This window comes from Lontra canadensis, unplaced genomic scaffold (genome assembly GCF_010015895.1).
Source record: "Lontra canadensis isolate GAN:19392208 unplaced genomic scaffold, GSC_riverotter_1.0 scaffold19, whole genome shotgun sequence".
Classification (NCBI taxonomy): domain Eukaryota; kingdom Metazoa; phylum Chordata; class Mammalia; order Carnivora; family Mustelidae; genus Lontra; species Lontra canadensis.
In genome coordinates this window covers 4,460,717-4,485,484 of record NW_022631013.1, presented here as the reverse complement: position 1 = coordinate 4,485,484, position 24,768 = coordinate 4,460,717, and the positions used below count along the sequence as shown (strand labels likewise).

The 24,768-nt window shown below is 34.5% G+C and overlaps 1 protein-coding gene across 2 annotated transcripts in view; it reads right to left on the bottom strand.

Annotated features, from left to right (window-relative positions):
- Positions 1-450: 450 nt before the first annotated feature.
- The window catches only part of IFT74 (intraflagellar transport 74), a 90,275-nt gene continuing 65,957 nt past the window's right edge, over positions 451-24,768 (bottom strand). For both annotated transcript variants that reach the window (XM_032860322.1, XM_032860323.1), the window contains exons 14-20: positions 21,698-21,751; positions 20,278-20,375; positions 19,340-19,466; positions 9,707-9,870; positions 8,747-8,872; positions 2,445-2,505; positions 451-763 (exon numbers count right to left, since the gene is read on the bottom strand). In XM_032860322.1, coding sequence (XP_032716213.1) covers positions 645-763; positions 2,445-2,505; positions 8,747-8,872; positions 9,707-9,870; positions 19,340-19,466; positions 20,278-20,375; positions 21,698-21,751 — 749 coding nt within the window. In that variant the 3' untranslated portion in view covers positions 451-644. The remainder of the gene's footprint in view (positions 764-2,444; positions 2,506-8,746; positions 8,873-9,706; positions 9,871-19,339; positions 19,467-20,277; positions 20,376-21,697; positions 21,752-24,768) is intronic.

The window sequence follows — 24,768 nt, the reverse complement described above, 5'->3', positions numbered from 1 at the left end:
CCATATGTGCAGCATTTCTTTTAAACTTCATGTTTTTCCTAGCATATACACATGAGAAAATATTTTTAAAATGCAAAGGTTAAAGTTTTCAATTCTGAATCTTTAAGGAGAGCTGATATACAAAGAATATGTGTTAATATACTTACCTGGAACTTTATATTCCCTAAAATACATCAAATATACCCTATTTAAGAAATAAAGCTCAAAGCTAAACATCTCCCTTCCATTCTTACTTTTTCTAGAAGCAAAATTGACAAGGATGATATAAGTAGTAAGTCAGAATCTCACTCCATGTATTCCTCCTAAAGTTGACACATTAAAAAATGATCTCATTTACTGCCAAAGATGGATTATACCAACTAAGTGAATCTCAATGGCCACTTTCAGTTCATCTCTTAGTTGGCTGACACGTTTTTATCACCCACACAAATAAATACAAATATAAAAAGATGCTTTTCTGTATGCAAACTTTTTATTGAACTATTATACTATTTAAAATAGTATAACCTCTTCAAAGAGGTCGCAAAAATTATAGCACTCCAAATTTTTACACTCTTCAAGGGTAAGCTATTCTTTTTCAGTCAGCTTATACAAAGTTTAGCAACAAGAGCCTACTACTATAGAGACTTGCAGATGGTTCAGACTCAGTTTCTGCTCATGCTATGTAGAGCTTCCACAATGTTTTTATTGTACTCTGCAATCTGCTTGGTCACGTTCTTCATGATTGACTGGTAATCACTCTCTTGACTCTTGGTTGCTATGACTAATTACATGAGTTAAGGGGAAACAGTGATCAACAAAAACAGTAATCCACTTTGGGTTAGGAAGGAATCAAATCGTTTTTTTTTTTTTTAATTTCTCTTACTGAAAATTGAAAATGGCCAGAAAAAGCACAAATATATTTAAAAATACATATATTAACAGATTAAGATCAATTGAAACCTAAAAGGCTAAGCAAAACTTGTTTCAAAAAATTTCACCTACAGTAGAACAGCTTTAAAAAAAAAAAAAAAGGTTTTATTTATTTACTTGAGAGAGAGAGAAAGCATGAGGAAGAGCAGAGGGAGAGGGACAAGCAGACTCTGCACTGAGTGCAGGGCTCCACATGGGGCTCAATCTTACGACCCTGAGATCAAGACCCGAGCCAAAATCAAGTTAGATGCTTGAATGAGCCACCCAGGCATTCCTAAGAGCTTTTTTATACTTAATATTATGCATCTCAATTGAATTCTGGTCTGAGAACTGAATATTCAGAACCATGTTCTCTAGAGAACCACACTGAATTCCAGAAGTCTCTATAATTCACTCTATTTCAAAATCCGCTACTTTGTGTTGCATGAACTAGGCTGGTAGACTAAAGCATATTCAGTTAGAGTCTTTTGCTTTTAAACTGGGTAGTATGACAGCCCCTGATGCATTTGGTGTGGAAGTAAGCGGGGATCCATGCTGCCCGGAACTGAAGTTCGGCAATTTCCTAGAGGAGAATCTAAACTACCAATGAGCCAGGAGCTACTTCTCCAAGCAGAAATGTCCTTAAAGGGTCAAGAAAGGAATAGAAAATAACTTTGGGGGAAATCTTTCTTAAAATTTCACAACACATGTCCTCAGTAGCTGTCTCCTCCATATATAAGCAAGATTAGCAAGAAGATGGGATTTAAGTACCACCTTGATAGAAATGTGAAGTTAAATTCACTAAAACACAGAATGAGCTTGAAAGTCAAATTTCTCAGGATACTCCTTAGGCTTACCTTCCTCTGCTGCCCAGATATCCAAGGTACAGCATTATTAGCAACAGCAAACAATTACGAATATACATATATGCATGGTTTTATATAATTCTTTCAATAACTCTATGAGAAGGAAATATTAACTATATTTGAGATGACAAAAGTGAGGCTTAAACAAATTAAATTGCCCAAAGTCCTTAACCTACAAGCAGTACAGTCAACACTGAAAATTAGATCTCCTTACTCCAAATCCTGTGCACGTAGTCACTATGCCACACTATGACTTTGTATAGTCTGCTTTCTATTGTTACTTTTGTACACACCCTAATTATTGTAGACTGGAAACTAAGTCTTACTCATTTATTCCCCACATAGTTAAGCTTGGTGTTTTGTACATATTACATATTTGTTAAGTTTGTGTTAAATTCCATTTCATTTCATTTATTTAAAGAAATTCTTAGAAAAAAATTACTCTGGGGCACCTGGGTGGCTCAGTCAGCTGAGCATCTGATTCTTGATTTGGGCTCAGGTTATGATCTCAGGGTGTGAGATGAAGCCCTGCATCGGGCTCCCTGCTAAGTGGGGAGTCAGCTTGGGATTCTCTCTCTCCTTCTACCTCCCTGCCACCCTACTCTCTCTCTCTCGAATAAGTGAATAAATCTTAAAAAAAAAAAAAAATCACTCAGTCAAGTTCATTTGCTTCTTTTTAAAGGATACATTCTTTCATCACAAAATTATTTTGTTCATGGTGTTGCCATTTCCTCTCCAAATTTGTAAGCTAAAAAACACAAAATAAAAAGGTTAAACGTACCCATATTCAAAACAATTATACACCCTTGTAAGAGGATAAGAAAAAAAAAAACCATTTAATTTTAAATAGTATCAACTGTTTGCATTTTGGTGAGATAAAGACCCATGGCAGATAAAAAGGAAAATTAGAAAAGATTAAACAACAGTAAAATACATTAATAAATATAATGTTGAATTTGACAATGGGTTTTACTCTATATATATAATTGGAAAATATTTACAATTTTATTATGCCAATGAACATGCTAACTGAAAGACAATTTATGACTTTTCCCTTTCCAAAAAGAACTTGAAAGAAAAGAATGGGACATGGTGGGACTCTCTCCTTGAAATCTAGAAGTCTAATGCTACAAATGTGATATATATTCTAACACTGTCAAAGGTTCAACTATATAGGAGTAACTTCCTTATTTCCAGGGCTAAATTTCCTGTCTAATTCCACAAGCTGTGATAAGAGCAGAGCTGCAGTGTGAAGATTATAAGAGGGTTGGTTAAAAGCTGGCACTGTTACAATAATTTCTGCATCAACAGGAAGCTAATGTGGATATTATATTGATGGTTGCTTCCTCAGAAGACAATTTTACTGTTATAGAATTAAATTGTTTTTCTGATTTAATTAACCTTTTAACTCTGGGTTATGGTCTTTCTTTTTTAAGATGCACATAAGTATTTTTCCTAGGCAAAGGACTATCTGAAAAATGAAATATTAAAATAACATTCTGTGTGGACATTTCTAAGAGGTAATGATCAGTTTTAAGAATCTGAAAACTGAAGCAGCATTAATATCTCTTTCTACTCTCATGTTAAAATTATTTTCAGGGCGTACGCTCAGTGTTAATGTAGCATCCATTCCACTGTTTCCTCTAAAGAGATAAATCTAGATATTAGGATAAGTCCTAACTAATTAATTATGTAAACTGTATAGGCTGTGAGTTAACACTATTAAAAATTCGATCTGGCTCCCCAGATAGGAACTCAAAGTTAAGATGTACTTAAGGAAACAGTCAGCACATTTTGGCAATAAATCTCTAATAACCTTTTGCAAAGTCAAGTACCAAACTTTTCCCCTTTGTTTCAGACAAAGAGGTGGCCTTCTTAGAATGCAGACCTCTTAAGTGCTAAATGAATAATGCTACAAAAGCAACACTCTGTCAGATGGTCAACTTCCTTATATATTATACATCTGTATTAGTGACTTGCCTTTAAACCTCCGAGAATATCTTGAATCATGAATCTGTTTTTCTCTTACAACTTACTTAAACACTCTGTTGTATATTCTTTATATATTCTGGATATTAACCCCTTATCAGATATTATGATCTGAAAATATTTTCTCCCATTCCATAGGTTGTTTTCATTTTGTTGATTGCTTCTTTTGCTGTGCAGAAGCCTTCTAGTTTGATGTCGGCATACTTATTTTTGCCTTTGCTGTTCATTGCTTTTGATGTCATAACCAAAAAACGGCTGCCAAGACTAATGTCAAGGAGCTTTATCCCTATATTTTCTTCTAGGAGTTTTATAGTTTGTTCCAATATAAATATGTTTAAATGATATCAAATAAATAATAGCCTTTCATCAAAAAGTCTGTTACGAAATTTATAGACTACAAAAAATGGTTTTCAATGAAAATGAGCTTTTAGAACTTCATCAAGATAAAAAGCTTCTGCATAGCAAAGGAAATAGTCAACAAAACAAAGAAGCAGCCCTCGGAATGGGAGAAGATATTCATAAATGATACCACAGACAAAGGACTGATATCCAAGATCTATAAAGAACTCTTCAAATTCGACACCCAAAAAACAGATAATCATGTCAAAAAATGGGCAGAGACATGAACAGACACACTTCTCCAAAGAAGACATACAAATTGCTAACACACACATGAAAAAATGTTCAAGATCATTAGCCATCAGGGAAATTCAAATCAAAACCACACTGAGATACCACCTTATACCAGTTAGAATGGCAAAGATAAACAAGACAGGAAACAAATGTTGGAGAGGTTGTGGAGAAAGGGGAACCCTCTTACACTGTTAGTGGGAATGTAAGTTGGTACAGCCACTTTGGAAAAGTGTGGAGATTCCTCAAAAAATTAAAAATAGAGCTACCCTATGACCTGGCAATTGCACTACTGTGTATTTACCCCAAAGATACAAATGTAGTGAAAAGAAGGGCCATATGTACCCCAATGTTCACAGTAGCAATGTCCACAATCGCCAAACTGTGGCAAGAGCCAAAATGCCCTTCAATAGATGAATGGATAAAGAAGATGTGGTCCATATATACAATGGGGTATTATGCCTCCATCAGAAAGGATGAATACACAACTTTTGTATCAACATGGATGGGACTGGAGGAGATTATGCTGAGTGAAATAAGTCAAATAGAGAAAGTCAATTATCATATGGTTTCACTTAAGGAATAACATGAAGGACATTGGGAGATGGAGAGGAGAAAGGAGTTGGGGGAAATCGGAGGGGGAGATGAGCCATGAGAGACTGTGGACTCTGAGAAACAAACTAAGGGGCGCCTGGGTGGCTAAGTGGATTAAGCCTCTGCTTTCGGCTCAGGTCATGATCTCAGGGTCCTGGGATTGAGCCCCACATCGGGCTCTCTGCTCAGCAGGAAGCCTGCTTCCTCCTCTCTCCCTCTGCCTGCCTCTCTGACTACTTATGATCTCTGTCAAATAAATAAATAAAATCTTTAAAAAAAAAAAGAAAAGAAACAAACTGAAGGTTTTAGAGGGGAGGGGGTTGGGAGGATGGGTGAGGTTGGTGGTGGGTATTCAGGAGGACATGTATTGCATGGAGCCCTGGGTGTGGTGCATAATGAATTTTGGAACACTGAAATGGTAAAATTTTAAAAAAAATTTAAATTGTTTTCAAGAAAAGAGCTGCAAAAGATAAGGAGATCAGATTTTATTTGATCAATGGGGATTCCCAAAAAGCAACAAAGAGTTATGTTATGAATTCCTGTTATCAGTATAAGGGGTTAAGTATGTGATTAGCACTTGATGTGCCAGTAAACAAGTAGCCATTGACTGGCTCTAAGAAATTGTGTTTGTCAAATGTTTTCCTTCTTAAATAATCTATTCAGTGAAAAGGAGAGCTAATATTCCATAAGCAGTATCAGTATTTTTTCCTAAGAATCATTTAAGACAATGGCCTCATAAACTTTTTCTTATATTTCTTCTCCAGTATCCATCCCCACTCTAAATAGCCTAGGATAATTTTGCCACTTACAAATCTATATACAGACCTGTATATTATGATGTAGAGACAAAAATAACTGATAAATCCGAATATGTAAAATAGTGATTTCTAAGCTTTTAAAGTAGTTGTGGCAAACTCTGATGAGATTTCACCCCTTTCAAAAAGCATATAAGGGGGGGTGCCTGTGTGGCTCAGTGAGTTAAGCCTCTGCCTTCGGCTCAGGTCATGATCCCAGAGTCCTGGGATCAAGTCCTGCATCGGGCTCTCTGCTCGGCAGGGAGCCTGCTTCCTCCTCCTTCTCTCTCTCTCTCTCTCTGCCTACTTGTGATCTCTCTCTGTCATATAGATAAGTAAAATCTTTAAAAAAAAAAAAAGAATATAAGGTGTGTCTTTGTTTTTAAATGGTAAATCCATACAATGAAATAGTCATAAAAAATCCAAAAAGGAGCCTGAAAATATTTAAGTGAGAAAATGAATGTTTAAAGACTATATATATAGTATTTCACTTTTTCTAAAAATATAATCCATATGGGTATACAACTGCAAAGGAAAAACATTTACAAGGATATTATACCAATGTTAACAAATTATCTATCATGATCATATTGCCATTTAAAGAAAAGGAAGAATGCATTTAGCATTAATAAATCATAGTTGCAAGTTGCTAATATATACTAATTAGATGAGAATGATCAATCTTTATTGATTTTGTACATGTCACACATGCTTCATTTAATCCTCTGACAAATACTTATTAAACACCCATTACGTGTCAACCACTGGCACAGTGTGGGGAAAAAGTGAATGAAACAGGTCTCTTCTCTATCCTCTCAGACAGGGCACTCAATTTAGAAGACCTCTGATATTGTTTAGGTAATACTATCAGTAGGATAAATGATATAAAAAGGGGGCTTGTCTGTGCATCCTGTATAGATAATCGGAAGTGTAAATCAAGAAGTTCAAGGGCAGGACTGCTTTTTTACAACACTAAACAGTTTTAAAACTAAAAATAACCTAAATGTCTAAGAATATGAAACTGTTTCAGTAAACTATATTATATCCATTAAGTCAAATATTATATAGAATCGTATTTTTAAAAGATATGACAAGGCAAACTACTTATTAGGTATAGTTAATAATGAAAAACAAGTTTCCAAATAATATGTACAATATGATACCATTTCTATAAATACCTAGAAATGTATACATATATATATAAAATGTATGTGCATATATAAATATAGACTAGAAGAACCCACAAAAAAACGACAAGAATTTTTAAAAAATGACAAGAATTATTTCTTCTGTGGGATATTAGTCATTAAAGTTTAATTCTATTTGTGGTTCTTTTGAGTTAGCAAAGTTTCTCCATTAAAATCTCCATTAAAAGTTTCTCCATCGGGGCACCTGGGTAGCTCAGTGGGTTAAAGCCTCTGCCTTCGGCTCAGGTCATGATTCCAGGGTCCTGGGATTGAGCCCCCCATCGGGCTCTCTGCTTGGCAGTGAGCCTGCTTCCCTTCCTCTCTCTCTGCCTGCCTCTCTGCCCACTTGTGATCTCTGTCTGTCAAATAAATAATAAATAAAATCTTAAAAAAAAAAAGTTTCTCCATCACTGGGTGTGGTGCAAAAACAATGAATACTGTTACGCTGAAAAGAAATGGAAAAAAAAAAGTTTCTCCATTAAAAATGCTTTACATTTAACAAGTCAGGAAATGACAGATGCTGGCAAGGATGCAGAGAAAGGGGAACCCTCCTACACTGTTGGTGGGAATGCAAGCTGGTGCAACCACTCTGGAAAACAGCATGGAGGTTCCTCAAACTGTTGAAAATAGAACTACCCTATGACCCAGCAATTGCACTACTGGGTATTTACCCTAAAGATACAAACATAGCGATCCGAAGGGGCACGAGCACCCGAATGTTTATAGCAGCAATGTCCACAATAGCCAAACTATGGAAAGAACCTAGATGTCCATCAATGGATAAAGAAGATGTGGTATATATACATAATGGAATACTATGCAGCCATCAAAAGAAATGAAATCTTGCCATTTGCGACGACGTGGATGGAACTAGAGGGTATCATGCTTAGCGAAATAAGTCAGTCGGAGAAAGACAACTATCATATGATCTCCCTGATATGAGGAAGTGGAGATGCAACATAGGGGGTTAAGGGGGCAGGAGAAGAATAAATGAAACAATATGGGATTGGGAGGGAGACAAACCATAAATGACTCTTAATCTCACAAAACAAACTGAGGGTTGCTGGGGGGAGGGGGGTTGGGAGAAGGGGGGTGGGGTTATGGACATTGGGGAGGGTATGTGCTATGGTGAGTGCTGTGAAGTGTGTAAACCTGGCGATTCATAGACCTGTACCCCTGGGGATAAAAATATATGTTTATTTAAAAAAGAAAAAAAAAAAAGCTTTGCATTCAAAAAAAATTTTTGAAATTTTTAAAAGCTATTATCATATCAGCTATGCCCAGAACAGGACCTAGCACAGAGCAGTCCCTCTATATAGGTTTATAGAAGGAGAGAAAAAGTAAATTCATTCTAACTGAAGCCCATACACAAGCTTCTTCAAAGCCTGTGGCTATCTTCAAAGCCAGAAAGTCTGGAAGGATAAAGCAAATTTTTAAAATACTGGGGGAAATTGGAGGGGGAGACAAACCATGAGAGACTGTGGGCTCTGAGAGACAAACTAAGGGTTTCGAAGGGGGGGTAGGGGGGGTTGGGTGAGCCTGGTGGTGGGTATTATGGAGGGCACGTATTGCATGGAGCACTGGGTGTGGTGCATAAACGATGAATTTTGGAACACTGAAAAGAAATAAAATAAAATGGGGGGAAAAAAAGAAGATATCCTAAAATAAGCCAGAAACCTATAAACTGCCCCCCTCCCCCAAAAAAACTGTTTCGGAGTAGAAATAGAGATTAAAAACACAGGACAGATAGTTTAAAAACAGAAATAAATTTCAGAGTCTTTTTTTTCCTTTTTACCTGAGAATGTGTCTCATTTTCTTGCAATTGTGTCTTTAGTGTCTCATAGTCTACGTTCAGCTTCTCCGTTATTTTCTTAAAAGCATTTCTGCGGGTTGTTAATACTGTTCTCTCCTGATTTAACTTCTAGATAGATCCAAATAGAAGTAAATAACAGACTTTAGCAAATATCTAGTAAGCCAACATAAATCTTTTTTTTTTAAAGATTTTATTTATTTATTTGACAGATCGAGATCACAAGTAGGCAGAGAAGCAGGCAGACAGAGAGGAGGAAGCAGGCTCCCGGCTGAGCAGGGAGCCTGATGTGGGGCTCGATCTCACGACCCTGGGATCATGACCTGAGCCGAAGGCAGAGGTTTTAACCCACTGAGCCACCCAGGCGCCCCAACATAAATCATTTTTTTTAATTATTTTTTTTTAAGATTTTATTTATTTATTTGACAGAGAGAAATCACAAGTAGACAGAGAGGCAGGCAGAGAGAGAGAGAGAGGGAAGTAGGCTTCCTGCTGAGCAGAGAGCCCGATGTGGGACTCGATCCCAGGACCCTGAGATCATGACCTGAGCCGAAGGCAGCGGCTTAACCCACTGAGCCACCCAGGCACCCCCAAACATAAATCATTTTTAACTTAAATAATTTCAATGATATTCTGGTAAAATTCTACCAAGATTATAATTATTGAATGAATAAGCGACTGATGAATAAGTCTTAAGGAGGGAAATTTCATAATTGAACCTGCATTTAACAAAGTTCATATAAGGTGAAATGCTCTTGCTTTTCCTTTTGTTTAAAACTTACATCTCTCTAAATTCCTCCTATATACATAAACATCTTAGCTTATATATCAAATAATCAATTGCAAATAATAAATTCTATGAACTACATATATATTAAATTTGATCAAGAAAAAACAATTTGAATTATAACAATAAAAAACAATCTAAATTATAATACCATTTACCTTTTTCTTTTCTTCCCCTGATGATTTTAAAGCTGGCAAATCATTATATGTCTCCAGGTCAGTTGTCATTTGCTTAATTTTGCTTTTCAGAGAATGTTGTTCCTCAGTCATCTTACTTTCCAGAAGTTCCATTTTCTGTAGATCCAACTGTAGACGTTGACTATCTGAAACACAAGAAAATTCAAGATGATAATTAGTCAAAACTTTATTCCTTTCACAAAGAGAAATGTGATGCAACCATTAAAAATCATGTTTTATAAGAATATCTACAAAAGAAACATGTTTCACTGCAACCAGTGAAACAATACAAAGAAAATTTAAGAAAAATAATATTCATCCTCCAGGTAACCAACATAACCTGATTTATCTCAGCCATATTTGTCTCCATGCTTATTCAAATATTTAAGAATGCACATAGGTGTTTTTTTCCTTACTTAATAACATAACATATATTATGAGATAAAGCCCCATTATTTTTAATAGGGACATGAAAGCAAATGATGAAATATTACAAATAGTTGAGCAAAATTTTGTAACTACATATACAGTCAATTCTCCTTACTTATGGGAGTTATATTCTATAAAGTCACTATAATATTGAATTAGCAAATACTGAACTATTTCTCCTAGAGGGGATATACGGTTAGGTTCCTGAGAGCTTCTGGTCATAGTATTTTCATCAACCAACTAATACATAACCTTGTTTTATGTGTGTTTCTATTTAAACACACATATATTTTTTTCATTCATTAACACTGAACTCTAGGCCAACCTTATGCCTGAATGAAGATAATCTAATACACGTTTTCTCTATAAGGCACAATGCAGCCTTCTTGGGTTTAGGAACACAAGCCAACACTTCAGCTTATGCTTGGGAGCTATTTTATATAGCAAAATTGAGAACAAAAAGTACAAAAATGTGAGGAAAAGAGGCACTAAATTTGTGACATAAAGGATAATTGTTAATAGTGTGAGGACTAAAACAAAAAGAGTATTTAACCTAAAGATACAAATGTAGTGATCTGAAGTGACACGTGCACCCAAATGTTTATAGCAGCAATGTCCACAATAGCCAGACTATGGAAAGAACCTAGATGTCCATCAACAGATGAATGGATAAAGGAGATGTGGTATATATATACAATGGAATACTATGTAGCCCTCAAAAGAAACGAAATCTTGCCATTTGCAACAAGGATCTAACTAGAAGGTATTATGCTGAGCGAAATAAGTCAATCAGAAAAAGACAATTATCATATGATCTCTCTGATATGAAGAATTTGAGAGGCAAGGTGGGGGATCTTGGGGGTAGAGAAGGAAAAAATGAAACAAGATGGGATTGGGAGGGAGACAAACCATAAGTGATTCTTAATCTCACGAAACAAACTGAGGGTTGCTGGGGGTTGGGGGAGTAGGGGTAGGGTGGCTGGGTTGTGGACATTGGGGAGGGTATTTGCTATGGTGAGTGCTGTGAAATGTGTAAGCCTAATGATTCACAGACCTGTACCCCTGGGGCAAATAATACATTATATGTTAATGGAAAAAAAATTAGAAGACAGTGTTGCCTTATTTGACTTCCATGGGAACGTTATGTCAGGCAATTCACATTTTTGACTCCGCACATATCCACAAATGACTGTAAAAGTGCTAAAAGTACTGATTTCGGGCTTACAAATTAATTATACTAGAGTAGGCAAATTCACAAAAACAGAATCCATGAATAATGCGGACTGTATAGATGTGTATGTGAAAGAGTAAGTGTATCTGTGTCTCATACTTTGTTTTAAAAGTGTGGAGCATCTACTATGTGCTAGATGCTAAGAAAACAGAGAAATTGTTTTTGTTCAATGAGCTATATTCTAGAGGTAGAACTAGGAAATTAAATAAGCATTTACAATAAACTAGATAACTACTATGAAAATAGTAATACAGAGAGCCATGAGAACATGTGGTACTTGCCAAGAGAGCTCTTTAAAGACATGCCTTTTAACTGAGTAAGGCCTTAAGGATTAGGAATCAAACAAAGCAAGGAAAAAGTAAATGTGTTCCAGAGAACACAATCAAAATGTGCAAAGTCTAGAGGTAAAAAAGAATGGTACATATGTGCAAATAACAGAAGTTCAATATGACTAGAACCCAAAGTTCAAAGTGGGATGGATTTCAGTTCATGAAGGGCTTTTTAAATGAAAATAGGGAGTTGGAACTTTATCCTGAGGGCTATGAAAAGTAATTGATGGATTTTAAATCAGAGTATGGCATAATTAAGTTTTAGAAAGTTCACTCTGGTTTCAATGTGGGCAATTAATCAGAAAAGCATTAACTGGTCCAAGAAGACGAGTTAAATGTTGATTCAGTGATCTACATAATAAATCTTAGACTAGTATAGTTACTTTGGGGATTATTTTTTCATTAGGCAATATTGATTAAGTGCTTTCAATGTGCCAGGCAAACTTCTAGGAATAGGGGATATAGCAAGGAACAAAAGATATGAGAATCCCTATCTTGATAGAACTTATATTCCAATGGAAGACCACTATATATGTGAAATCTCAAGTTACCTCACATGGACATAAATGAGGAAAAAAATGAAGGAGAGATGTAGAGGGACTCAAGAGATATTAGGGAAACTGACTGAATACAGTGGTTGAGAAGAGGAGTCATTGCAGAGTCCCATTTCCAACTTGAGTAAAGGTGTAGATAGTAGGAAAGCCAGAGGGAGGTATCAACTTTTGTTTGTAGGAGAGAAAGAGATGAAGGATTCAAGTCAACTTAGGATATGCTGTTCGAGTTACCTCAGAAGCAACCAAATAGTAAACATGCCCATGTATAGATAGATATATATGGGTCTGAAGCCCTGAGAGAAATTTGAAGATAGAGATTTTGAAATCATCAACATAGAGAAAGCACCTGAAGCTATGGGAATGGCTGAAATCATCAAGAGAAAAGGATTCATGACATAACCTATAAGAATAAAATATTTTTAAAGAATAAATTTACATGAAAGATCCCATAAAGGAGAATAAGAAATGACCAAAGAAATAAAAGCAAAATCACAAGTGATAATGAAAAGACATTTCAAGAATAAAGGAGTGATTTGTAATGAAGACTACTACTTAGAGATTTCAAACAAAAAGACTGCAAAATACAAGTTGTATTTACTGTCCAGGAAAACCTTGACATATTTTCTGAGAAAAGATTCCATAGACAAAAATGGGAACAAGAGGGAGAGGAAGGCTTTTAAAAATCTGGATGTGAAACCTTTGAAAGGAAGGATGATAGTTGGGCAGAGAATACTCTGGAGAGGCATTTTCTTTTTTTTCCAAGATGGGGAAAAAAAAAAAAAAGACTAGAGAAGATATTGGCAAATGACATATCTGCTAAAGGATTAGTATCCGAAATAAATAAAGAACTGATACAACTCAACACCAAAACCACTCAAATAATCTAATTAAAAATGGACAGAAGACATGAACAAGACATTTCTCCAAAGAAGACATACAGGCGATCAACAGACACATGAAAAGATATTCAACATCACTCATCATCAGAGAAATGCAAAAACTACAATGACATATCACCTCACACCTGTTAGAATGATTAAAATAAAAAATGTAAGAAACAAGTGTTGGTGAGGATGTGGAGAAAAAGGAACCCTTGTGCACTATGGGTGGAAAAGCAAACTGGTGCAGCCACTGTAGCAAACAGCATGGAGGGTCCTCAAAAAGTTAAAACAGAACTACCCTATAATCCAGTAATCACACTACTAGGTATTCACCCCACCAAATACAAAAACATTAATTCAAAGAGATACATGCATCCTTATGTTTACTGCAGCATTTACAATAGCCAAAAAATGGAATCAGCCCAAGTGTCCATAGGTAGATGAATGGATAAAGATATGGCATATATATATATATATATATATATATAATCCAGCTATAAAAAAGAATGAAATCTCATCATTTGCAACAACATGTATGCAGCTACAGAGCATACAGCTAAGTGAAATCAGTCAGTCAGAGAAAGATACAATATGATTTCACTCATATGTGAAATTTAAGAAAGGAAACAAATGAGCAAAGGGAAAAAAGAAGAAAGAAAGAGACAAAGCAAGAAATAGACTCAACTATAGAGAACAAACTGATCGTTATCAGTGGGGACGTGGGTTGGGGGATGGGTTAAATACATGATGGGAGATTAAAGAGTACACTTACTGTGATGAGCACTGAATAATCTACAGAATTGATGAATCACTATATTCCACACCTGAAACTAATATAACACTGTATGTTAACTATACTGGAATTAAAAATCTTAATAAAAAGAAAAAAAGGACTATAAATAACAAAATTAATAATCACAAACTCTTGATAGTGAGACTATATTTTAAATTTTCTTATCTTTTTCTGTATCTCCTAAATCCTCTACAATGAGTACAAATAACAAGAAAACAATATTTTAAAAAATATTCTGTTCTGATAGAATTATACAATATCTACCTTTTCTATTTCAGAGACTTCTTAATATTGTGGTACTGACTTTATTTTTTAATTTTTCAAAAAGATTTTATTTATTTACTTGAGAGAGAGCAAAAGAATGACAGCACAGAGAAGGAGAAGTAGACTCCCTGCTGAGCAGAGAGCCCAACAGAGGGCTTGATCCCAGAACCCTGGGATCACGACCAGAGCCTAAGGCAGATGTTTAATAGGCAGAGCCGCCCAGGTGCCCCCAAAAAGTTCTTTTTTAAGGTGAAAGAAAAGTAATGGAGGGAACTAATATTATTGAATACCTGAAATATGATGGGTTTTATGTTATCTCTTCTACTTTTCTTAATAGCCTTAGGAGGTAAATGTTTCATGATGAAACTGAAGCTTAGAAAGGTATTTTTTAAAAAGATTTTATTCGTTTATTTGATAGAAAGAGAGAAGAGAAAGTCAGGCAGAGGAAGAGGGAGAAGCAGGCTCCTCACTGAGCAGAGAGCCTGATGTGAGGTTTGATCCCAGGACCCTGGCATCATGACCTGAGCTGAAGGCAGATGCTTAATTGACTGAGCCACCAGGTGCCCCATTAGAAAGGTAATTTGCCCAAGGTCACACAGCCAGTCAGGCTTTGGTGCTGAGTGATATTATCATGTTTATGAAAGGTTTATTTTTAAAACAGCAAATGTTAATGATCCAGAAAGATGCTTCAAAGAGTAATAGTGAGCTATGAGAAGAGGAACAGTAAGGAACAGTAACACTTGCTCAATGCTTCCCCAGGCATCATTCTTTGTTTTGCTTTCCTTACAGCTATCAAAGTAAAATGTAATTTTAGCAAACTAAAATGGAACTGAAATACATATATCTAATGCACATCCAGATGAAGACATCTGAATTCAAACCTGCCTAAATTGGTTTCCTCTCTATATATCCTGGGCTAGGTATGACAATAATTCTAACATCCCACAGAGTTGTTTGTATATAGAGGCATGTAGTGAACATTTTCATCTCTGAGCACTTTGTTTTCATTTTACCTCTATTTTAAAGTAGAGATATGAATAGCCTCAGAAGAATATGGTGGTATTTCAGAGTATTAAGACAAATGTGAACATCTTCCTTTTATTACTTAGAGATTTAGGGGTGAAAGATTTTTATAATAAAATAACATAAAATTTAATCTTATAGTGGGATGTATTATTCCCTGTATATATGTATTATTTTTTTCTGGCATTTTTCATTGTTTTTTCTTTATATTGCATTTTTGCAGTTTAACTACGATGGGTAAAGGATTTTTATACCAATCATGTTTGGGGTTCAATGAGATTCTTAGATCTGTAAAACTTGGTTTTTCATCACATTTGGGAAATTTTCAGCCATTATTATTTCTTCAACTATCTTTTCTCCCCCATTCTCTGTCCCTCCACTTCTTCTGGGACTCCAATTATATACACGTCAGATGGCCTGAAACTGTCCCACAGATCACTTAGGTTCTGTTTATTCTTATTTCTTCTCCAGATTATACTATTCTATTGATCCTCAAGTTCACTGACTCTTTTTCTGCTGTCTTCAATCTTCATATAAGGTCATTCAGTGAATTTTTCATTCATTTTAGGTATATTTCCAATGCTAAAATTTCCACTTGGTTCTTTTTTATAATTTTTCTCTTTCTGTGGGATTCTCCATTGGTTCACTTGTTATGATTTTATTTTCCTTTAAACCCTTAAAAATGTTCCTAAACGTTTAAAGTCTTCTTCTGCTCATTTGAACACCTGGATTATCTTAGGTTCAATGTTTATTAACTGTTTTTCCCCTTTACTCACATTTTCCTATAAATTTTTATAGTATAATTGAAACCTTAAATGATATGTAGTAGAGATTCTGGATTAAACTGTGCTCCTTTGAAAAGTGTTTATTTATACTAAACAAGTAATAAACTTTGCTGAACTTAAACCCTAAACTCTTCTCCTTTGTAGCAGGCAGTATATAAAATCTCTGTACTCAACTCTTTTTCCTAGGTCCCCTGAAGTTTACCCAAATGCTTACACAGTTCACTGGTCAGATTAGGATCTGAATAGTTTGTGCATGGATTTTGGCACTTTGTTGCATTTTTACCATGATGTCTCCCTCTATGTGGGAGGCATTAAGCTGGCTTCTTCTCATAAAATTTAGCAAACTCTACTTGGAATTGAGGTTTATTATCTATATAGACTCCCTAATGAGAAAATCAAATACAAAGCTGCTATAAAACCTTCTTCTTCAACCTCTGAAACCAGAAAGATTATGGATTAAAATATAGGTGGAAGGTAATATAGTAAAAATATCATGTTCAAAACTGAATGATTCTCCAGGTATAACAATTATCATAGAGCATAAAATATCAAATTGTTTAAGGCTTCAAAAGACAGTGGTTTAAGAAAGGAAGTTTTTCCCAACAAAATTGAAATCGGTATAATTAAACTTGAGCATTTCCTTTTGTCCCCTTAAGAGTCTTAAAATTCATACAGATATATGGACTTAAATGTTGTTGAGTGGGTTTTGTTTCGTTGGATTCGTATCTCAACTAGTGTTGAAAACAGTTAAAATGAAAATCAAAGTGCTAAATCAAAGTCACTGAAGCTTATGGTGTTTCAATGCTCTAAAAAGAAAATGTATATAGCTTACATATTTTGACTGTTCAGTGAAAATATTATTGAACTCTAACTAAAAGTTTAATTTGAAGATATATTAGGGACATATATTTAGGAGTTATACAAACTGCTTTTCCAAAGAAAGAGAGAAAATGGTTGGTTGGTATAGGGTAAAGTTTATCTTCCTTTAACAGCAGGTCCCCTTGAAAAGTTAAAAACTTCTCCAAGGGAAGAGACAGGAAGAGGATGCAGACTAGTTCCTTCTGATATGCTATGAAGTTGCAAAGTTTACTAAGCAGTGTGTACATAGTAGCAAAATCTCAGAAGGAACCACTTTGACATGGGGAAATGTTTCTGAAATATTCTGCCATCAGTGCATTTGTTTATTCCCTGGAGTTTCCTTTCCAAAAATATAAATAAAAACTATTGCTGAAAGATTCCTTGCCTCTTTACTCATGCAATACATCAGTGTTTCACAATCTCTTTTTACCCCATCATTGTCCCCCAAAAGAAGTCTTTTGTAGACTATTTTTTTCCTAATCACCACCCTCCCATGAAACTTTAATATTACAGATATGTTACAGATATATATCTGTTTATGTACAGTGACCCTTTTGGGGTTTCACAAACCATTATAACCAAGATATTTTTTACTCTCCCCCCAAGAGATAATTTTGTCCCTTTGGGAATAATATTGCCCTATTAAGAAACAGTACACTAAGAAAATCAGGTGATTTCCAATTATAAATGCAAGAGCCAAAAGGGAGGCAAATCACAAGTGGGAATGTAAAATTCATCTTCTCTGAAAGGTGAACAAGAATAGTACAGACTTCTTATGGTGATTTCTAGATACAAGAAAATCTGGGCAGATAAAATATACTTAAATGTGTAAAAGAACTATTGTCCACCTATATCATCAATCTAAATTCAACTGTATATTAATAACATTCAGCATATATTTGTAGATCTATAATCTTTATATAAAACTCCCAGGTAATTGCATTTTAGAATGCAGAATTTTTCAGATTTTAGAAAAATAATATAGCACATATATTGTAACTCCCACAGCAGGGTTTAAGGCACCACCCTGTCATCAAGTACTTAACTATTTCTGCAGCAAAAATGATAAACAGTCACATTAGCTTGGATAATTAGGACTATAAGTAGCCTCATGTCAGTTCAGGTCAGGACAGGTTTTGCTGCCAGGAGCATTTTAGATTTTGGGATTCCAAATAAATAAACATTGTGGATTCATTATTCCAATTCAAGAATCTCAACATTTTTAAGTTAGCAAATATTAATTCCTTGTTCCTTATAATTTCACTAACTGCCAGTGTAATTCCAAGTAGGAAAAAAAATGGCTAATTCAAAATCACCACATACCAGCATAAAAAAACACTCATAGTTAGAAACCATCAGTTCAAGAAACAAAGATTCTATACAAATTCTGACTTTATCCTAAACTCTTTTTTTCTTTTGAGTGTAGCTGACACACTATCTTGAACTCTAAGCTCTATTTTGTGTATTTGTTTTTAATCTCTATCTGCAAGGACAAAATGACAGCCATTAGCCACATACAGTTTTTGAACACTTGACTATGTCTACTCCCAAGCTGAGATGGGCTGTAACTTTTTTTTTCTTTAAAGATTTTATTTATTTATTTATTTATTTGACAGAGAGAGAGAGTGAGGGAGAATGCAGAAGCAGAGGAAGAGGGGGAAGAACAGAGGCAGAGGGAGAAGCAGGCTTCTCACTGAGCAGGGAGCCTGATGTGATGTTCAATCCCAGGACTCTGGGATCATGACCTGAGCTGAAGGCAGACGCTTAACCAAGTGAGCCACCCAGATGACCCGTAACTGCAAAATCTCATTGATCATTTTTGTACTGATTACATGCTTAAACAATAATCTTTTGGATAAACTGATTGAATAAAATATTAAAATCCACCTGTTTACTTTTATAACCTATCTACTAGGAAATTTAAATTATATATGTAGCTGGGCATTCTAGTATCATGTCAGTTATAATGGCTAAAACTAATTATAATTAAAATATTACTTCCTTGTGCTCACTTCGGCAGCACATATACTAAAATATTACTTCCTCAAGGATTCCTCTCCTAACTACCCAAGACTGGGGTGGATATGAACACAATATAATTCTTTTGCTCCTTATCTTTCTATCATGTACTGTTTCATTATATTTTAGTTATTTGTTTGTCATTATTCCACCAAGCTGAAAGTTCCTCGAGGAAAGAGACTGGATTTTTTTTTTTTTAAATCTCTGTGTACCTACATTTTAGCAAAGGCATAGAGCAAGCATTCAGTAAATGTTAAAAATGGATCAGAATATCCCAATGAAATACTATTAAGTTGATGTGAAAAGTCACACAAAATTCTGAGGCTATAAATAAGCAATCATAAATTACTTTCTCAGCCTTTCCAAAATATCAAATAAAATAACATTAAATTTTTAAAGTTTCAATTTGTTACAGAAAAAAACAGATATTAAAATCTATGTTTTCTCACCTGAAGTCAAATTCCTAGCTGTACTTTGTGATTTCTGCATTTCAGTAGATTTAAAATTGAGATCATCCTGCATCATTTTCAGCTCTTGATTGGTGATAGAAGAGATCTGTTTCATACGATTTATATTCTATATTTGTAGAGAAATAAAAATGGGAAAAAATTCCACTGATTTGCTTCTCCAAGAAAACTCTCGGAAAACACTGCTAAACAACTAGATGTTCTGAATCAGTATCCTTTTTTGAAATACATCATTTATCATGTATGTTTTATGTCTGCTTAGAAGAATATAGTGAGATTCAAAGTCAGGTTTTTGCAATAAGGAGAGACTAAATTAAAGCTAATGTAAAAGAAATAATTCTGAATTTGATCTCACTGTAGAAGAAATTCAAATACACTATTTTAAGAACTGCCTGGAGTCTTCAGACACAGAATATTTAAGAGATTGTGCATTTTTCCTTCTGTTCTACCACTCATTAGTAACTGTTCAATAAACATTTTTTATGAATCAAGATACTCCTTGATAAACTATACTCTTATAGATTCTTACAAGAATCACTTCTATTCATAATACAAAGGACTATGTAAAAATGTATCATTTTCCATTATAACATTTAGATTTTGAAGTTTCTGTGCAAACATTACTTCTCCAAGTTCAGATACATTAACCATAGAAGAAAATCATAATAATTACTTTGAATTGGTCCCCTGCTTACTGCTAAAAATTGACATTATACATATGTCATCCTTTCCCCTATCATCCTTAGCTGAATTTTGCTAGAAATACACAAATTAATAGCTTAAAAAAAATAAGCAAGGGAGTGTAAAGGAAACAGATTAAATTAACAGATGTAATAGTACACCACTGCATTTTTTGAGCTATATTTGGAAAGGTAATCGCAGCAAAAGTAATGACACTAAGACAGGCACATGGTACTCACTCTACTACAGTGCTCCAAAAGTGCAACAATGTTGGCTTCTATCTGTGCCTTCCTTTCCAGCTCCTGATTCTTAGTTTCATCAAACGTCTCAATAAAAGCTGCAGATTCAAAATATGATAAGCTACTGTTAATATAGTTAACACTATATGAATTCTGATCTATAGTCTTAACAGTACTTTTTAGAAATTCAAAGCAAATTTTACATTATGACTATATTTAATCTTTTATTAACCCACAGGTAATTAAATTACTCAATAAGAATATTTCTACATATTTTCAAGCTTCTAAAGCTTAACAGTTATGATCTTAATACAAATAAACTAAAAGGTATAAATTCAGGCTCAGAGGTAACAGCTGATATATAGAAGAACACAAAAAAATCCATTTTTACATAGGCTCTCCTTGATATAATTATTCATACTTATAACTAGCCACAAATTTTAATAAGGAAAATAGTTGCTAATTACTTATTTCATCTGAAAATGAGTATTTTCCTTAAAATGTTGTATTAATCTAGACTAAATAATTTATTCACATTATAAATATTCTAAGAAATCTTCCTTTCTCTTGTCTAATATAGAATCAGTATGTAATTTACTTTTTTATATTCTTAAGGTATTTCTATGGCTCTTTCAAAAAATAAAACTTACAGTTACAATAACTTTACTATTAACACAAAAAAACTAATTAACTTTGAGATAATTTTTGGTACTTGCTGAGATTTAAAGAAATCTTAGGATATTGTTAAATCAGAGTTGGCAATTTCTACTTTATGGCATGCTTCTATGAAGTTAACAATTGACATCGGACCAATAAAACTTCAGATTCTACCAAAATTATTATTAGCAAAGAAAACCAGTAACAGATAATATAATAATAATTTTTAAAAAATTTATCTATATTATAGATACAACGCAATTAAGTGAAGATCTACTTAGAAAGTTAAGATTTTTAAAAAGTAAATGAGCAGCTGCAAAGGCTTCTCAAGTTACAGTCAGTAACAGAACCAAGTAGCAAGATCTGAGGTGAAGGCTGATAAATAATGAGAGGGAAGTATTATGAAAAGCTAAAAATAAAAGGGCAAAAGATACTAAGGATGAATACAGTGAAGCAGTTAAAAGAGAACATTCAACACTCAATTAGTAAGTGGTCTCTGTACAAACAATAAATATAAGTACTAGCTTTAGAACCCATCCGTAGAACAAAAATACTCATACACACACAAATGTATAAAACCTTTTTAAAATTTTCTACCCATCCCTAAATTATGCTAGATATTTATTAATTCTTCAAGGCAAATACTTTGAATGTCCACACTTCTGCACTTATTATCAGCCATTGTATCTTCCCAAAATGAAATCTCTGATTTTGCATACATGAACAGATATCAGAATATTTTCGTATCAGTAAGGTCACTTACTGTCCATATTTTCCTCTCGTTTTTTTAGTTCCTTGTACTTCTGATTCATTTCACCTACAAGAGATACAAAACATAACATCAATTTCAAAAACTCCAGACACAGAGCTCTAAATGTAAAATATTTCTTAGGTTTTCTATATACCAGTAGTTATTGAATATTCAAAATTTTTAATTCGGTGAAAATTTTTTAATTAACATAGAATCTTTTAAAACAACTATATATGTATATTTGATAATTCAGAAAAAACAATCTACTGACTGGAAAGGACTTAAAGACTTCCCAATGGTTCTCTATTTCAGTCCTAACTTGGACATACTCAACCTGCACATGAACACTACTGGTAATGGGAAACATAAGCACCCCTAAGTGTTCATTCCATCTTTGAATAACTCACAAGGGCAGGCAAAATAGCTAAGTAACCTCCCTCACAGACCTTAAAGTCTATAAAGACTAAATAAGCAATTATAATGGCCTAAGTGCTACCATATGAAAAAGGGTGCTATAAAAGCAGAGCAAAGACAATTTATCTAGTTAAGGAATTTCCAGAAATTTTCTCTAACGAAGTAATAATTAAGCTGCATTATAAAGAATAAATGAATAGGAGTTACCTGGTTGAAACAGAGAAGAGGAGGTTCAAAGTCAAAGCAATTCAAGTAGAGAAACCCAAAAGTGAGGATGAATATGGTAGCACAAAGAAATGAAAGAGTGGTATGGCTGAGTCAGAGAATCTGAAGTGAACAAGTGGCACAAAGAGGAGGCAAATGATGAGACCTTATAAGACACATAAAAGTTTGCACTTCCATCTAAGGAAAATGGTAAAACTACCAAAGAACTTAAAGCAGGGGAATAAAATGATCAATTTGCATTTCTGAAAAATATTTCTGGTTGAGTGAATAAAAGGCAAGTAATATTGGAGGCAATATGATCTGTTAGGAGGCTGTTACAGTAATGCAGGTAAAAGATGAAGGTTTCCTGGAGTAGAGCAATGGCAAACAGGATGGAAATTATATTTTCAATCCAGTCATTTAAGAACCAGAGTAAATAGATTTTGTGTAACTCACAGGTTTCTGGCTTGGGCAACTGAAGACATGGTAGTATTATTAAGTCAAAAGAGAAGCAAGTTTAGGAACAAATTGCTTACAACAGGTTTGGACATGTTGCCTTTAATATATGTGAAAGACATGTTTAAAAGGGCAAAAACCCAAGATCCTGACAAATGGATGAAACTGGACACTTTAGCAGCATAAAGGAGCCGTTAACAGAGGTGGATCATGATAATTTTACAACAAAAGGATTTTCAGTGTAACAAAAACTGAGTTTTGGAAGGATACTACTACTTCCCTAGACTAGTGAGACAGCTGCAGCCCTGTGTTCTCAGGGTCCAGGTACAGAAAGCAGAATAAATTTGTGCTTGCACCAATCTGTAATTTATCCAAATCAGTCAATTTTTAGCATTCTGGGAAAAATTAAGGAAACTTATTAAGATGATGCCCCGTAAGGATGGAGAGAACAATAGAGTTGAGATTCCTAAGGCAGTTCCTGATAAGAAAATGGCATTTAGAAGAGATTTAAGGATTAAAAACAAAAACAAAAACAGGAGAACCAAAAGTTACAGGGCAGAGGTTAAAACGCAATGGTCAGCTCATGTTCTGTATAAACTCCTATGCAGTTTTTTCAAACACTGGCTAGAGTAAAGTTAGGAAGGTTAAGGGGAGATAGTTAGGGTAGAGCCTCAAATTACATGGAGACATGGACTTTATTACTAATAACAAATTTGTATATGATTAAGTTTTTTAAAAAAATAGATTATAGACCAATTAAAACTATGTCACTGTTCACTCACTTTATGGCAATGGTTTTTGACAGGGAAACAAAGAATTAGAGCTGGATTACCCTCCAGAGGAGGGTAATATGCATGGAAATGTTATACAACATATGTGAAGTAGCAGAAAAGCTAGTTTCTACTGAACCTGCCATATCCCAGGTTTCTTTCTTCTTCTTTTTTAATATCCTAGGTTTCTAAAAAAAGGCATGGTTGTCTGAGAAGTCCCACTCTTCAGAGATTGGTTAGGCATTAAGGGATTAGGAGCAAGGCCTGCATCGTAGGCTTTAGAAAAATTTACCTACCATCTTATCTTTTTTCTTATAAACTTAAAAAATCTTCTATACATGCTTTTTAAAGTTCCTCATCTTGCTATCAGATGTCAAGACACTGTAGTGAGGTTCTCATTCTGCAATCCCAAAGCAATTTCTCTCAATAAGATTATAAGACTCCTCACTTACCAAATCCAAGGAGGCAATTCCCAGTTCTTTCTTCAGTCTGCAATATCTGACACTATTGATACATTCTTCTTTCTTTTCAGTTTTTTTCCTTATGTTTTTCTGTCTTTGGGGCGGGAACTTCTTTGGTTTTTCTTACCCTCAGATCATTTTTTAGGTCTTCTCTTCGTGGCTTTCCCTTTCTTTAACATTTAAATTCTGGTTTCTGCTTTTATTTGACTTCTAATACTACCTTATATCCAAGAAAATTCCACTCATTCTTGTGGTTTAAAAACTCTCAAATTGACCTTTTCCCTAATTTCCTGATTATTTTATCCAACTGCTTACTAGATACATTCGTGTTGGTATCTTTCAGGATATCCTAATAGTTTATTCATAATTAAACTCATCAGTCTTCCCTCTCAAAGTCTGCACCCCTCTGCATTCCCTATTATGTTTGGAAGTCCTTGGCCACACACTTATCATCCAAGTCAGAAACCTTCTTCTCTTCTCAAATCCATGTTCTTAACTGTCATCAGACTGAGCTAGAGGACAGATCTGTTCAGTGTCTCCAGTTACACAGCTGGCCAGCTGGATTAGACAGGACAGAGATCCCATATATCTTTGTAGATTCCCAAGCTTCATAAAACCTCTTCCCAGATCACTGCTGCTAAGAAGAAAGGAGATCAGGCAACTAGTGAACTCCTCTATTTTGTGATTTCTCAGTTGGAGGATTCCTAACTGAGCTGCCCATGAGAAGCAATGTACAGATACAGACAGTCCTAAGACAGGGTAAAATAAAGGAGTTATT